The following is a 14,689-nucleotide window of genomic DNA, read 5'->3' as shown; positions in this document are numbered from 1 at the left end:
TCTGTGCTATTGAGACAGTGCAAGTCAGCTGGAACCAAAGCAGAGAAACTGGCCCAATAGACACAATAAGTTACAACTAATGTTACACTCAGGTTGCATGTGCACATTCACAGCACCATGGTGGTAGGTCTGAAGACTGCACTTAGCTGAGTTTTGAAGAGGGTGCTGGTTATTACACTGGGGGGGGGGGGGGGGGGGGGGAAGAGGAGCACTCGTGTGGTGAGGACCAGGTTAGGATTTGTGTGGCAGCCTACACAATTGGGACCATAAACTACACTGAGACTATTCATAGGAATCCTATACATACAGGATAGGACATTGCCCTTGGGTAGGAATTTAGCATTTTAAATACTGCTAATGATCCAGTCTCCTATTTTGACTTATGCGGGAATGCTACACACCAACAGCAGCAAGAGCAGGCACCTTGCAGTAGGTTTAGTGGGAAAAGCAACACGGGACACCAGCCCCCTTCTATTCCTGCACTTGCCTTCATCCTCCCCTTGATCTTTGCCCGTTCTTTATTTGCACTCTATGGCTTTTTGGGTGATTTGTTGGCCACGCTCCTCTCCCCCCGCCCCCCATTGTTGGGGTCCTTCCCTGGTTTTTGTCTCTGAAGGGTGCATACCAGGACTGAGTTCTAGTTAGTTTGCCTCAGCAGTTTTTGAACTTAGCATAGAGAAAATTACTGGGAACAGTAACCTTCTGCCTCTGGGTTTTTACACACAGAGCAGGCAGCAAAGGGAGACTAAGAGAAAAGACAACTGATGGACGAGTTCTGAGACTGATCCATGATGTAAGAGGTTTACATAAAGTCCCACTGAATTCAAGGACATTGCACACCAGTCTAGGTGGTGTAGGATGGATAATGTGCCCTAACCCCTTCATTGCTGCAGTGACATTCCCCTGAAACACGTATTGGAACCTCAACATTTCAAAGTGACTTAATTCAGACAAATCACTGAGCAAATTTAACAGCTATCGAACTGGTGTCCTTTTCTCCATTGTTGCAATTAGATGTAATCTTAAAATACACTGGTTAGCTCAAGATACCTGCTGTTAAGATTCATATGGCAAACAGATATGGCCAGCACATTGCACTGAAAAGAGATGGCCACAGACACTGGTAGAAGCCGGTGGCGTTTGAAACTAGCAGGCTATGCACTGCTGTGTTGTAACCAGTGTGCAGGCTGTATAGTCATGGACACTGCAGAAGTATTTTGAGAGCTACAGCACAGAGTCCAGGCTGTAGCAGGTTAGCGGACGTGCTAGTAAGCACTGCCCTATCTATGTTCAGTTTCTCTCTAACAAGCTAGTTCTGTCCATTGACACCATTGGCTAGAACAGCCCATAGGGCACGTGGTCAAACGTGAGCCCTGACCATGTGTATGTATGAAGGCTGTGGCTTTGCACATTGCCGATGGGTACTTCCCTCTCAACGGTCCCTCAATTGAGACTAATGGAATTCCAAGCCAGGTGCTCGGCTTCAGCTGTAATTTGCTTTAACCAGAGATGCCGAATAATGAATTTCAGATTATAAACGACATTCACTCTGCGAAGGAATTTGAACCCTACAGTCTAGTGGTCTGTTACTTGAGACTCATCCAAAACGAGGAGCATGAGTTAATCCCCACATCCTGAACCTCGGCACGTTGGCACAACATCTGTGCATGTCTGTAAATAGCCCGGCTGAGGTCATGCAGAATGGCACGGCAGGGATTCTAAGCGCTGGGCACATGGGCCAGAACACTGTTGGTGGCAGAGAACAAGAGGGGCATGATCAAGCACCAGTGCCTTGGGTGACTGGGGAAGGGGGAACTGAGGTACGGTAGCTTTTGGTGAGGTCTCCCCCACCTGTTTACCTACTTCAAGCACCTATCAGTATAAGTTACATAGCTTTGGAGGTAATTGAGCTGAAAGCTATTGAAGTTTTTTTGGGGGTGAACTGATGCATTTTGGAGCATACAGGGTTCTTCACCTAGCAAATAACAGACCTCAAGCTTACGGATAGGTCTGTGATGACAGGATAGGTATGGGGAGGATGAGGGGGTGCAGTAGCTTTGAGGGAGAAATTCACCAAATGCAGGTTCAAGCTGGCTTTGATTGTTGCAATGCAGTGCATGTCTCCCCTTCAGGATAGGAAGGGGATGGGGGTCCCAGGGTGGTCTCCCCAATTTACAGCTTCCTTCAGCAGAATCTTTTACTTTCATATACAATTGGCTCCACTTGTTGCCATGAGGGAAGGTCTGAGGAAGAGGGGGTGGCTTCTGGACCTCTCTGCCTGAGGGAGTTTCTAGGGCAAGGGAGAACATACAGGGAAGAATATTGTCCCGGTGAACCTCTTTCCCCCAATTTCTAGGGAAGGACTCCACTACAGGGACTGTACAACGAGGGCCCCGAGGGGAGCCCCCACTACCTTTCTGCCAGGTCTCCAGACTCAGATAAGGCTGGCTCTGCTTATTACAACTGAGGTGGGTCCCACTGGAGGAGGGGCAGGGCCCTCAAGGGTGGTACCCATGTGTAGGATTCTAATTATCTTTCAGAAAGTTCTCCCTGAGGAACATGCATAGTTGACTACCTGTTGCTGGGTGTATGAGAAGAAATCCCTGTGAGAGCTATGGGAGCCTCCCTCCTTCCTTGGGGGTGGGGGCATATAGTGGGACCCAGAGGTGTGGCACAAGTAGAACAGGTCTTCCTTATAGTTGAGTGGGAATATACGGGTTATGGAAGGCCCCTGGCTGAAGTTGTATGGGGGGGAAAGAGGTTGGGGGAGGAGTTGTGTGGCAGGAGGAGGGGGACCCTATACCAGATACAGGTAGAGCGGTCTCTGCTTGCTGCTGTGTGGGGGGGGGGGTTATGGAGGATCCCCCTGAGGATATATAGGAGGTAGCAGGTGGGGGGGGCGGGGGGGAGCAATACTTCTCAGGGATATCTCCACCAGGTGCAGGTACAGCTGACAGCTTGTTGCTGCATGGGTGGGTATTATGAAGGGTCTGGGGGTGTACAAGGCTGCCAGGGCTGTGTACAGGTCCTGTGGGTGGGTCCCAGTAACTTTCAGGGAGGTCTCCACCAGGCTCAAGTAGAGCTAGCGCTGCATGTTGCAGAGGGGGTGATTGGGGGTCACTGTGTGGGGTGTATAGGAGCTCCCAGGACTTTAGGAGGTGCAGAGGTTGCTGTGGGGGTGTATGGGGATCTGATAGGGCTGTGGGGGCATATGGAGTTTCAGGGCTATAGGGTCACCGTGTGGGCCCTGGTATCTGTCAAGGAGGTCCCCACCAGGCGCAGGTAAAGCGGGCTGTGGCTGAGAGGGTTATACAGAAGGGTCGCTGAGGGGAACTTGGGGGTACCAGGGCTGGGGAGGGCCCAGGGGGCCGGTACCTTTCAGGGAGGTCTCCACCAGGCACAGGTACAGCTGGGGGGTTATACAGGGGAGTCACTGAGGGGGGGTCCCAGTACCTTTCAGGGAGGTCTCCACCAGGCACAGGTACAACTGGGGGGTTATACAGGGGGTCACTGAGGGGAGTTTGGGGGTCCCAGGGCTGGGGTGTCCGGGGGGGGGGTCGGTACCTTTCAGGGAGGTCTCCACCAGGCACAGGTAGAGCTGGGAGGGGTATACAGGGGGGGTCCGGTACCTTTCAGGGAGGTCTCCACCAGGTGCAGGTACAGCTGGGGGGTTATACAGGGGGTCAGTGAGGGGGGTTTGGGGGTCCCAGGGCTGGGGGGTCTGGGGGGGGTCAGTACTTTTCAGGGAGGTCTCCACCAGGCGCAGGTACAGCTAGGGGGAGGTTATACGGGGGGGGTCGCTGAGGGGGGTTTGGAGTCACGGGGGGGGGGGGCGGTACCTTTCAGGGAGGTCTCCACCAGGCGCAGGTACAGCTGGGGGGGTTTATACAGGGGGGTCACTGAGGGCGGTCCCGGGGGGGGGTGGTACCTTTCAGGGAGGTCTCCACCAGGCGCAGGTACAGCTGGGAGGGGTTATACGGGGGTTCGCTGAGGGGGGTTTGGGGGTTCCGGGGGGTCGGTACCTTTCAGGGAGGTCTCCACCAGGCACAGGTACAGCTGGGGGGGTTATACGGGGGGTCGCTGAGGGGGGTTTGGGGGTCCGGGGGGGGTCGGTACCTTTCAGGGAGGTCTCCACCAGGCGCAGGTACGGCTGGGGGGGGGGGGGTTATACAGGGGGGTCACTGAGGGGGGTTTGGGGGTCCCGGGGGGGCGGTACCTTTGAGGGAGGTCTCCACCAGGCGCAGGTACAGCTGGGAGTGGTTATACGGGGGGGTCGCTGAGGGGGGTTTGGGGGTCCCGAGGGTCGGTACCTTTCAGGGAGGTCTCCACCAGGCGCAGATACAGCTGGGGGGGGGGGGGGGGCAGAGCTGGGGGATCTGGGGGGGAGGGGGGGGGTTTGGTACCTTTCAGGGAGGTCTCCACCAGGCGCAGGTACAGCTGGGAGGGGTTATATGGGGGGGTCGCTGAGGGGGGGTTTGGAGGTCCCGGGGGGGCAGTACCTTCAGGGAGGTCTCCACCAGGCGCAAGTACAGCTGGGGAGGGTTATACGGGGGGTCGCTGAGGGGGGTTTGGGGGTCTGGGGGGTCCGGTACCTTTCAGGGAGGTCTCCACCAGGCGCAGGTACAGCTGGGGGCGGGGGGGTTATACGGGGGGTCACTGAGGGGGGTTTGGGGGTCCGGGGGGGTCGGTACCTTTCAGGGAGGTCTCCGCCAGGCGCAGGTACAGCTGGGGGGGGTTATACGGGGGGTCGCTGAGGGAGGCTTGGGGGTCCCGGGGGGGGCGGTACCTTTCAGGGAGGTCTCCACCAGGCGCAGGTACAGCTGGGGGCGGGGGGTTATACAGGGGGGTCACTGTGGGGGGTTTGGGGGTCCGGGGGGGCGGTACCTTTCAGGGAGGTCTCCACCAGGCGCAGGTACAGCTGGGGGGGTTATACGGGGGTCGCTGAGGGGGGTTTGGGGGTCCCGGGGGGCGGTACCTTTCAAGGAGGTCTCCAACAGGCACAGGTAGAGCTGGGGGGGGGGGGGTTATACAGAGGGGGTCCCTGAGGGGGGGTCCGGTACCTTTCAGGGAGGTCTCCACCAGGCGCAGGTACAGCTGGGGGGGTTATACGGGGGGTCGCTGAGGGGGGTTTGGGGGTCCCGGGGGGCGCTACCTTTCAGGGAGGTCTCCACCAGGTGCAGGTACAGCTGGGAGGGGTTATACGGGGGGTCGCTGAGGGGGGCTTGGGGGTCCCGGAGGGCGGTACCTTTCAGGGAGGTCTCCACCAGGCGCAGGTACAGCTGGGGACAGGGGGTTATACAGGGGGGTCACTGAGGGGGGTTTGGGGGTCCAGGGGGCGGTACCTTTCAGGGAGGTCTCCACCAGGTGCAGGTACAGCTGGGGAGGGTTATACAGGGGGGTCGCTGAGGGGGGGTTTGGGGGTCCCAGGGGGGTGGTACCTTTCAGGGAGGTCTCCACCAGGCGCAGGTACAGCTGGGAGGGGTTATATGGGGGGGGTCGCTGAGGGGGGGGCGGTACCTTCAGGGAGGTCTCCACCAGTCACAGGTACAGCTGGGGGGGTTTATACAGGGGGGTCGCTGAGGGGGGTTTGGGGGTCCGGGGGGGCGGTACCTTTCAGGGAGGTCTCCACCAGGCGCAGGTACAGCTGGGGGCGGAGGGTTATACAGGGGGGTCGCTGAGGGGGGTTTGGGGGTCCGGGGGGTCCGGTACCTTTCAGGGAGGTCTCCACCAGGCGCAGGTACAGCTGGGGGCGGGGGGTTATACAGGGGGGTCACTGAGGGGGGTTTGGGGGTTCGGGGGGCGGTACCTTTCAGGGAGGTCTCCACCAGGCGCAGGTACAGCTGGGGGCGGGGGGTTATACAGGGGGGTCACTGAGGGGGGTTTGGGGGTTCGGGGGGCGGTACCTTTCAGGGAGGTCTCCACCAGGCGCAGGTACAGCTGGGGGCGGGGGGTTATACAGGGGGGTCGCTGAGGGGGGTTTGGGGGTCCGGGGGGGTCCGGTACCTTTCAGGGAGGTCTCCACCAGGCGCAGGTACAGCTGGGGGCGGGGGGTTATACAGGGGGGTCACTGAGGGGGGTTTGGGGGTTCGGGGGGCGGTACCTTTCAGGGAGGTCTCCACCAGGCGCAGGTACAGCTGGGGGCGGGGGGTTATACAGGGGGGTCACTGAGGGGGGTTTTGGGGTTCGGGGGGCGGTACCTTTCAGGGAGGTCTCCACCAGGCGCAGGTACAGCTGGGGGGGGGTTATACGGGGGGTCGCTGAGGGGGGTTTGGGGGTCCCGGGGGGGCGGTACCTTTCAGGGAGGTCTCCACCAGGCGCAGGTACAGCTGGGGGGGGGATACGGGGGGGTCCCTGAGGGGGTGTCCCAGGGCTGGGGGGGGGGGTCCGGTACCTTTCAGGGAGGTCTCCACCAGGCGCAGGTACAGCTGGGGGCGGGGGGTTATACAGGGGGGTCACTGAGGGGGATTTGGGGGTCCGGGGGGGCGGTACCTTTCAGGGAGGTCTCCACCAGGCGCAGGTACAGCTGGGGGCGGGGGGTTATACAGGGGGGTCACTGAGGGGGGTTTGGGGGTTCGGGGGGCGGTACCTTTCAGGGAGGTCTCCACCAGGCGCAGGTACAGCTGGGGGCGGGGGGTTATACAGGGGGGTCACTGAGGGGGGTTTTGGGGTTCGGGGGGCGGTACCTTTCAGGGAGGTCTCCACCAGGCGCAGGTACAGCTGGGGGGGGGGGTTATACGGGGGGTCGCTGAGGGGGGTTTGGGGGTCCCGGGGGGGCGGTACCTTTCAGGGAGGTCTCCACCAGGCGCAGGTACAGCTGGGGGGGGATACGGGGGGGTCCCTGAGGGGGTGTCCCAGGGCTGGGGGGGGGTCCGGTACCTTTCAGGGAGGTCTCCACCAGGCGCAGGTACAGCTGGGGGCGGGGGGTTATACAGGGGGGTCACTGAGGGGGGTTTGGGGGTCCCGGGGGGTCGGTACCTTTCAGGGAGGTCTCCACCAGGCGCAGGTACAGCTGGGGGGGGTTATACAGAGGGGGTCCCTGAGGGGGGGGTCCCAGGGCTGGGGGGGGGGTCGGTACCTTTCAGGGAGGTCTCCACCAGGCGCAGGTACAGCTGGCTCTGCTTGTTGCCGTGGCTCATGCGCTGGCCCAGCCCGTCGCGCTGCAGCACGCACTCCTCGAAGCGCACCACGTTGGGGTGGCGGCGCCGCAGGCTGGTCAGGGCCCAGAACTCGGCCAGCGCCAGCTCCACGTTCTCGGGCGCGTCGCAGCGGATCCGCTTGACGGCCAGGCGGGCGCCGCTGCGGCCCGACACGGCCTCGTACACCACCCCGTAGGAGCCGCGCCCGATCTCCGCCACCAGGCTGTAGCGCGGCGCCCCGGCCCCGCCGCCCGCCGCCGGCTCCATGGGGCCCCTCAGCGCCGGGCCCCGCTCCCGCTCCGGCCGCCGCCTCCGCTCGGCCGCGGGCCTTTGTGTCCCTCTGCGGCCGCCGTCCGCCGCGGCCGTTTCCATGGCTGCTCCGCCGCGTGGGGCCCTGGCTGCTGCCGCCCGGGACCCCCCCTCCTCATCCCTCCGCCCGGGGCGCGGGGAGCATAGGCCGCCTCCGGGAACCGGAGCCTGCGAACGACACAAGCCCGACAGGCAGGGATTGAGACAGGGGGCGTGGGACTTAAGTCGGAGGACAGAAAAGCGCGCCCTGCCTGCCCCTTTAAGGGTTGAGCCAATAGCGGCTGCCGAGGCGGGTGAGGCCGAACCATTCTGGGGGGAAAGGGAGGAAAGAAAGGGGTCGCCCACCCCAAACGCCTCCAAGACAAACAGGAGCCGTTGGTTCCAAGGGCAGCTCGACAAACGCCAATTAAAAATCCTAGTGGGGCATTACTAGCCTTGCCAAGCGTTACCATTGGCTCAGCTCCCAATCCATTGCCTGGGTTCCCCCCCCGTTTAGAATGGTTTGTCCCCCGAAGTGTAAACACTCCATAGCTGGCTGCCGGGAGTTGGGAGAGTCCATTATGCACCAAGGGGAGGGGGAGAGAGGAATCGCTCATTTACCTGTCTTCCTCCTTCCCTGCCCGTGTAAAGCCCACGCGGCTGGGCCTGGAGCCGCTGCCGGGCACGGGGCGGAGCTGCTGCTGCGGGGGTCACACCGGGCGGGGCGGGGGCGCTGAGAGGCGGCGGCTGCTGCCGCGCTCCCCCCCTCCCGGCCGCGGTGCTGGGGTCTGGGCGCTGCGCGCGGACAATGTGGCTGAGCGGCGGCGGCGGCTGGGATAAGAGCCGGCTCGCGACAGCCCCTTACGTAACCCTTATGTAACAGCGGCCGGCTCCGGGCTGGGGGAGGGGAGCCCTTAATCCTCCCTCCGGCGCGCGGGGGCGCGGCTGGCAGTGGCTGCATGGGGGGTGCATGGGGGAGGGGTGGGCAGTGTCGGGATGGGGGGTGCATGGGGGAGGGGGGGCAGTGCCGGGATGGGGGGGGTGCATGGGGGCAGTGCCGGGATGGGGATGAAGGGGAGGGGTGGGTAGTGGTGGGAGGGGTGTTCTGGGGAGGGATGGGTAGTGGGGGGTGCGGCGCCAGGATGGGGGTGTGAATGGGGGAGGGGTGTGCAGTGGAGGGATGGGTGTGTGAATGGAGTACGGGTGGGCAGTGTTGGGATGGGGGTGAAGGGGAGGGGTGTTAAAGGGAGAGCTGGGTAGTGGGGGCTGTAAATGGGGGAGGGGTGTGCAGTGGAGGGATGGGGTGAATGGGGAGGGATGGGGTGAATGGGGAGGGCTGGGTAGTGGTGGGAGGGGTGTGCAATGGAGGGATGGGGTGAATGGGGAGGAGTGTGCAGTGTCGGGATGGGGGTGTGAATGGGGTACAGGTGGGCAGTGCTGGGATGGGGGTGAAGGGGAGGGGTGTTAAAGGGAGGGCTGGGTAGTGGGGGTGGTAAATGGGGGAGGGGTGGGCAGCAGCGTGATGGGGATGTGAAGGGGAAATTGAGGCTGGGCAGTGAATGGGGGAGGGGTGTGCAGTGGCAGCATGGGGGTGTGAATGGGGTACAGGTGGGCAGTGCTGGGATGGGGGGAGGGGTGTTTAAGGGAGGGCTGGGTAGTGGGGGTGGTAAATGGGGGAGGGGTGGGCAGCAGCGTGATGGGGATGTGAAGGGGGAAATTGAGGCTGGGCAGTGAATGGGGGAGGAGTGTGCAGTGGCAGCATGGGGAAGCAGGGAGCTGCAGCAGGAAGGAGTGTTTTGTCTTGGGGGTGGTTAGGCTGCAGCTGAATGGTGGGGGTAATAAACCAAAGGGTGGGGGCTGTGCATCAGGCTGCAGGATTTGAAGTAGGCAGGTGCTGTGATGAAGCAGTGTGGGGATAGGATCTTGGGGGCTTTGTACGGTAGCATGGGGGAAGGGTTAGTTGGGACAGGGCTGTATGCCCGGCTGTAAGCTCTGTGTTGTTAGGTGAAGTGTAGCAAAAGATAGTTTCTCTGCCCTGAATAGCTCAGTGTTGAAGAGCTCCATGTGTCTGGTACAGTATGGTACAAGAAGAAACACACACACCGCGCCAGGCTCTTTGAGAGAGGAGAGGAAAGAGCTTGATTTATATTAATTGGGAGGCCGTATCCATATTTACAGATACCATGGGGAGTTTTCTGTGGCTTTTAATCTCTGCTGGGACTTCCTTAGGGTGAAATGACAAAAACCAAACAGTACGGAAAGGGAGGGAGTCCCATTGTTGTTATGTATAGTATAAAATACGCAATATTTGAATTTGTTTAGCTGCACCTTCTCAAAATCCTCCTTAGTGTGCACTAGTGTACATAGCTTTGTCTCATCAACAGCTTGCTAGTTACTGCTTTCTCGAAGCCATTAGTAAATAGTTGTGGACACAACACCACTTCCAGGGATATCCCACTGAGAGCGTCTCAGTCTACACTGAGGGGAAGCTGTTGGTTAAATTATGAACTGTGGAGGTCACGTTTTGGTTTTGATTTTGTAATCCCCAAAGCCAGAGGTGATTCAGATCAAGTCCAATTTTATCTAAATCATCACAGTTTTTTTTAAAGAGGATGGTAGAGTCTGGCTGAAAAAAATCAGTTTTAGTCCATCTCTATTATTTGTATTTATGCAATGCCGTAAATGCATGTGGTTCTTTATCAAACAGTGAAAGACTGAGGCTGAACTCTTTAAGGACACATAGGATTTGGAGGCATAACTCGCACTCATTCCAATGGGAACTGTGTCTAAACCCCTAGATGGCTTTGAAAATCTCAGCTTGGGTCCATGCCTTGAAATGCTTGTGGTTTAAAGGTAAGAACAGGAGGAGAGGACAGACCCAGAAGCTGGGGAAGACAAGGATGATAGCAGTGCAGATGAGTGATGTGTGGATTTTAAGGTTTACATGGTGGTTCGTTTCTTGACAAGTGTTTTTCATCCACACCAGGAATTAGCCTCTGAGACTGGTATCATCAAACATTTCATAAAGCCTACAGACATTGGGCCAAATCCTGCTGTAGCTTCACTGAAATATATGGGGAACTTTAAAATCTGCAGCAGTTTTGGCTCTTAGATGTATTCTGGAGCATAGATATTGTAGCACTAGACTGACTCATTGGAACCACTAATTTTTACTACTATATACTGTAGTCTGTTTCTAGAGGCTGAGAGAGAAAATTTCTGGGCCATCAGATAAACTTCTGAATATGTTTGCTACGCGATGCATTGCTACAGCAGTTCCCAACACCCAACAAATGCAGTTTGCAAAGGCCTGCATTGTCCTAGTGAATCCTGATTGTAGTTTAGTGACACCTGATCAGCCATTTGAATGTGTGCTGCTGCAAAGTCTGTCCCATAACTAACTTTATCCAACCATTTGCTAGGTTCAAATGCCATAGTTTCATCTGACAAAGTTAAACGAATGTCTGCTCCCCGTGGCCAGCTTGTCGGGATTTAATAACCCTTTTTTTTCAAACAGAAAATTCCTTGCCAACGTCACTGATCGTGAACCTGAAGCTTTAATTCTGTCCAGTGTTATTTCGCTCAACTTTGGAACAGCTCATTCTGGTGCTTTGGGTTTCCAGGCTTGCGATAAAGAGAGATTCGTTGCTAGGGCTTCTTAAAGCAAAATAAACTGTTTGAGATGGCTGCTCCTTGCCAGCAATACAGGATTTAAAGCAGCACCCATCCCTATTACACCTTGCATCACAGGGCATGGCATGGGGTCAGTGATCTGCCTGAATCAGTCGAGTTCATAATATTAAGATTAAGCAGTGAAACCCAAGAGTTAATTGGTTTGACACCTCTGTTGGGTGATAGCTTGGCAGTAAATAAATCCAGTATTTAATACACTTGGAGGCACAGCGGAGGCTCAAGAGCTCTGACAGCTATTTGGGTTATATTAAAAAAACAAACCCAAAGATAATTACTAAAGAGTCAAAGAAACATCTGTGAGTCTCCATCTGTAATTACTTCCAAGTCTGTATTCTGCCTTGCAAAGCTCTCCTTGATATAAAGAAAATTGAGGCTCTCAGGGTGACTCAGTGCATGAGGGGTTGGGTCTGCTGTACTTGTTAACCCTCTGCTCCCAGTTACTGGCCATGTGATTATGGCAAACTTCCCTAATTTCAATCCCTCCGAGTCACTTTTAGCTTGGGGCGGTGGTGACAAACCTGGAATCTGTCCTGGCACCGTTGTTACTAGTGGGACTGAACTTAACTGGGACTGAAGTAATCAATAAACTGCATTTCCTTAATGCCTCTTTTGTGAGGGTCTCCAAGTGCTTGACAAGCAGCCATACAACTTGTCTACATCACAGGGGTGCGGGTAAGTATCAAGGGCCCAATCCTGTAACCACTTCACTTCGCATAGTACTTCCTACTATGAATAATCTCATTGGAGTCAGTACAGCTGCTCATGTGAATAAGGGCTTCAGGATTTGGGTAACTAGAAAAATGAAGGGCAAGACTTATTTGTAGGTGTGCAGAATGCCCCCCTCAGGGCCCATTCGAGGTGCTGCGGGCCCTCTGTTTCCATTGCAGGAGGTGAAAGGCAGTTAGCAGGATGAGGCTCTAACTTGGCTCTCTTTGTTGCTCTCAGTGTTGCTTCCTCACTCCAGACCAACCTAAGTATAACGAGGTCGTTGGGGGGGAAATCAAACAATTATTTTTTCATAAAGTGTTGCAAGCAGATATTTGCAATTTCTTTTTGGACCATTACATAACCTCAAATATAACCCTTTCCAGGACTTTTTATATGTGCAAGATTGGCAGTTTTGCAACCAAAACATACAGCCTGGCATAACTTTTGATATGATTCTTTGGGACTGAAATTTATTAATTTAAAAATTGTGGGGTTTGCCCCCCAAATTCAAAGCATTTAAAGTGACGACTAGGCTGATTTTTAGCTCCTAAGTGATCATAATTGAGTGGGAAAACATATTCCATAGACAGCTTTTGCAAAACTGGATCGACACTGTGAGGCTGGAAAAAATGTGAAATATATTGGGACTGATCCAAAGCTCATCAGTCAAAGTCAGTGTGTCTTTCCACTGACTTCAATGGACTTCAGTGGGCCAAGCCCATTTCTAAGAGTCCAAAGTCCATTGTGAGTATCCCAGCACCCACAGTAGCTATCACTGTGAAGTGTATCTCTAGCGGACTGAAAGCTGTCACCTGCTGTGCAGTCTCTCCCTGGGAGATCCAGGCCATGTCTTCCAGAAAAGCTTATGCCAATTCCCCTCTGGGGAAGGTGGGAGATTTGCGGCTCATGGCACACCTCCCCTCTCTTAAGCAAAGCACTTAATATCAAAAGTCAGTGCAAGGTCCACTCCACCCATTCAGTTTCTGGGATGCCGGCGGCCCTGCCAAACCCAGAGCACATCACTCAGGGCAGCCAGCATGCCAACCAGCTGTTGGGAAGAGGTGGTTTTGTGTTCAGATGGGTGAATAAAATTAACCCTTGGTTCATTCCCAAGCTGCTCTATGGGCCGTAGGTGGTTGGTGGAGGCATGGGAGGTCCTACAGGGTCCCATGGTGCTGCCTCCCCTAGTTTCCAGCTGCTTTTATAGATGTCCATTTGTTGGCGTAAAGATGGCTAAAAATGCACGACTGCTCTGACGGGGAGGGAGAGGCTGAAAGAGGACAGTGTAGATGGGCGCTGGGGCAGGGGCCATTCCAAGTGGAGCAGTTCTTCCAGTAGGTGTCAGTTTAGCCTTTAAAGAAGGGCAGAGATGGCAGCACATTTCAAGAGAGAAACAAAAGTGGAGCAGAGCCCGAGGGTTCCAGTCATGGGGGTCGAGGAGAAGTAGTGATGTTTGGCAAGGGGAAAGGCAGAAGTGAGAGGCTGCAGACCAAACTCCTAGTGGAGGAAGTCTCCGAAGAGTGGCATTTCCTTTTGCACGTCAGCAGCATGTCCTAGGTGACCCAGAGGGATTTATACCCGTGCTCCGTATGCAGCTGATTCAGGCAGCATGGAACACAATCCTCCTCCCTCCAGGTACACACGTGGACCATAGAAATATACATTTATAGGCTCGGCAGATTGCCAAAAAGGGAGGCGTTTTCTTGTGCTTGTTTTGTCAGAGCTCCCTTTCTGATGTGTGCAACTGGCAGGCCAGTGCTTTTATGCCAAGCCCTCCCTCAGTCAGCCACTTAACCTAGGATACTTTGGTAATAACTGCTCATAATTATCGCTGGTACATTGTCCTCTCTTATTTTCTGTCCTTGCCTTGCTTTCCATGAAGCCTGCTAGCACATTGTCCCTTAGATTCCTTCCTGCAAGTTTGCAGATCCTACCACAAAAACGTTTCTTATTAAATAAGGAAAGAGAAAAGCTTCTTTCCCTGCTTTTTTCATTCCTCTTTCTTTTTTCTCCCCTGGTGACACTGAAGGCCTTTAAAAGTGGGCACATAAAGCTGGAGGCGATGACCTTAAAAGCGAGTTTTAGCATTATTATTATGTTGGCACTCCTCTTTTTTTAGTTGTTGAAATGATCCCCTCCTGAATAGGATCTGGGACAAGGATGCTCTGTCTGCAGCAGCATTAGAGAGCTCCCCTACAAATGGTGTGAGGACCTCGCCGCCTGGTGCAAAACAACACTGGTGATCAATACATTGGGAAAACCAGGTCCCCTTGGAAGACGGTACCTTTGTGAGTGTTGTGTTAACCGATGGATTTCAGTTTGTGCAGGCGAAGTACAGAATGGCCGGTGATAGCGGGGGCCAGGATGGGAGATTTGTTTCTTAGCCTTTCTGACGTGAACTTGGGAAGAAGTGGGAAGATGCATTTGATCTTCATACGCTGCTCCAGGTTGAAAAGTCGCTGCCTTAGAATCTTCAGTCCTTCTCTTGCTGCTGGACTGAGTTTAATTTGCCTGCACAATTCATACAACTGCATCTCATTAGCCACTTGCATGCACAGTTATTTCACTTGTGTGCACAGTCAGTTTAAATTAAGCATACGTTTCCATGCATATTTTGCATGCCTAGCTCTTTTTTTCTTTATACGATCTAGCCAGTAATGTCCATACAGAGCAGGTAGGAGCTCTGTTTTTACAGTGTCATCCCGAAGACACCTACGCCGTAAACTGTATCATTCTCAATTTAGCTACTACACCTTGGAAGGACAAAGATGTGTGTAGATCCAGCCAAGATTTGAACCTGAGGGTTCAGGGAATCTGGTACCTAACTCACTAAGAAATCCCACCTCTAAGCAGTGAAGCCTTAA

General features: G+C 55.4%; 1 protein-coding gene across 2 annotated transcripts in view; it reads right to left on the bottom strand.

Moving 5' to 3' along the window:
* The window catches only part of STK35 (serine/threonine kinase 35), a 28,066-nt gene extending 20,558 nt beyond the window's left edge, over positions 1-7,508 (bottom strand). For both annotated transcript variants that reach the window (XM_065414673.1, XM_065414672.1), the window contains exon 1: positions 7,076-7,508. In XM_065414673.1, coding sequence (XP_065270745.1) covers positions 7,076-7,508 — 433 coding nt within the window. The remainder of the gene's footprint in view (positions 1-7,075) is intronic.
* Between the last annotated feature and the right edge of the window lie 7,181 nt (positions 7,509-14,689).

This window comes from Emys orbicularis, chromosome 12 (assembly GCF_028017835.1).
Source record: "Emys orbicularis isolate rEmyOrb1 chromosome 12, rEmyOrb1.hap1, whole genome shotgun sequence".
NCBI lineage: Eukaryota > Metazoa > Chordata > Testudines > Emydidae > Emys > Emys orbicularis.
The sequence above is the reverse complement of the archived record's forward strand: the minus strand, read 5'-3'. Positions and strand labels throughout refer to the sequence as shown.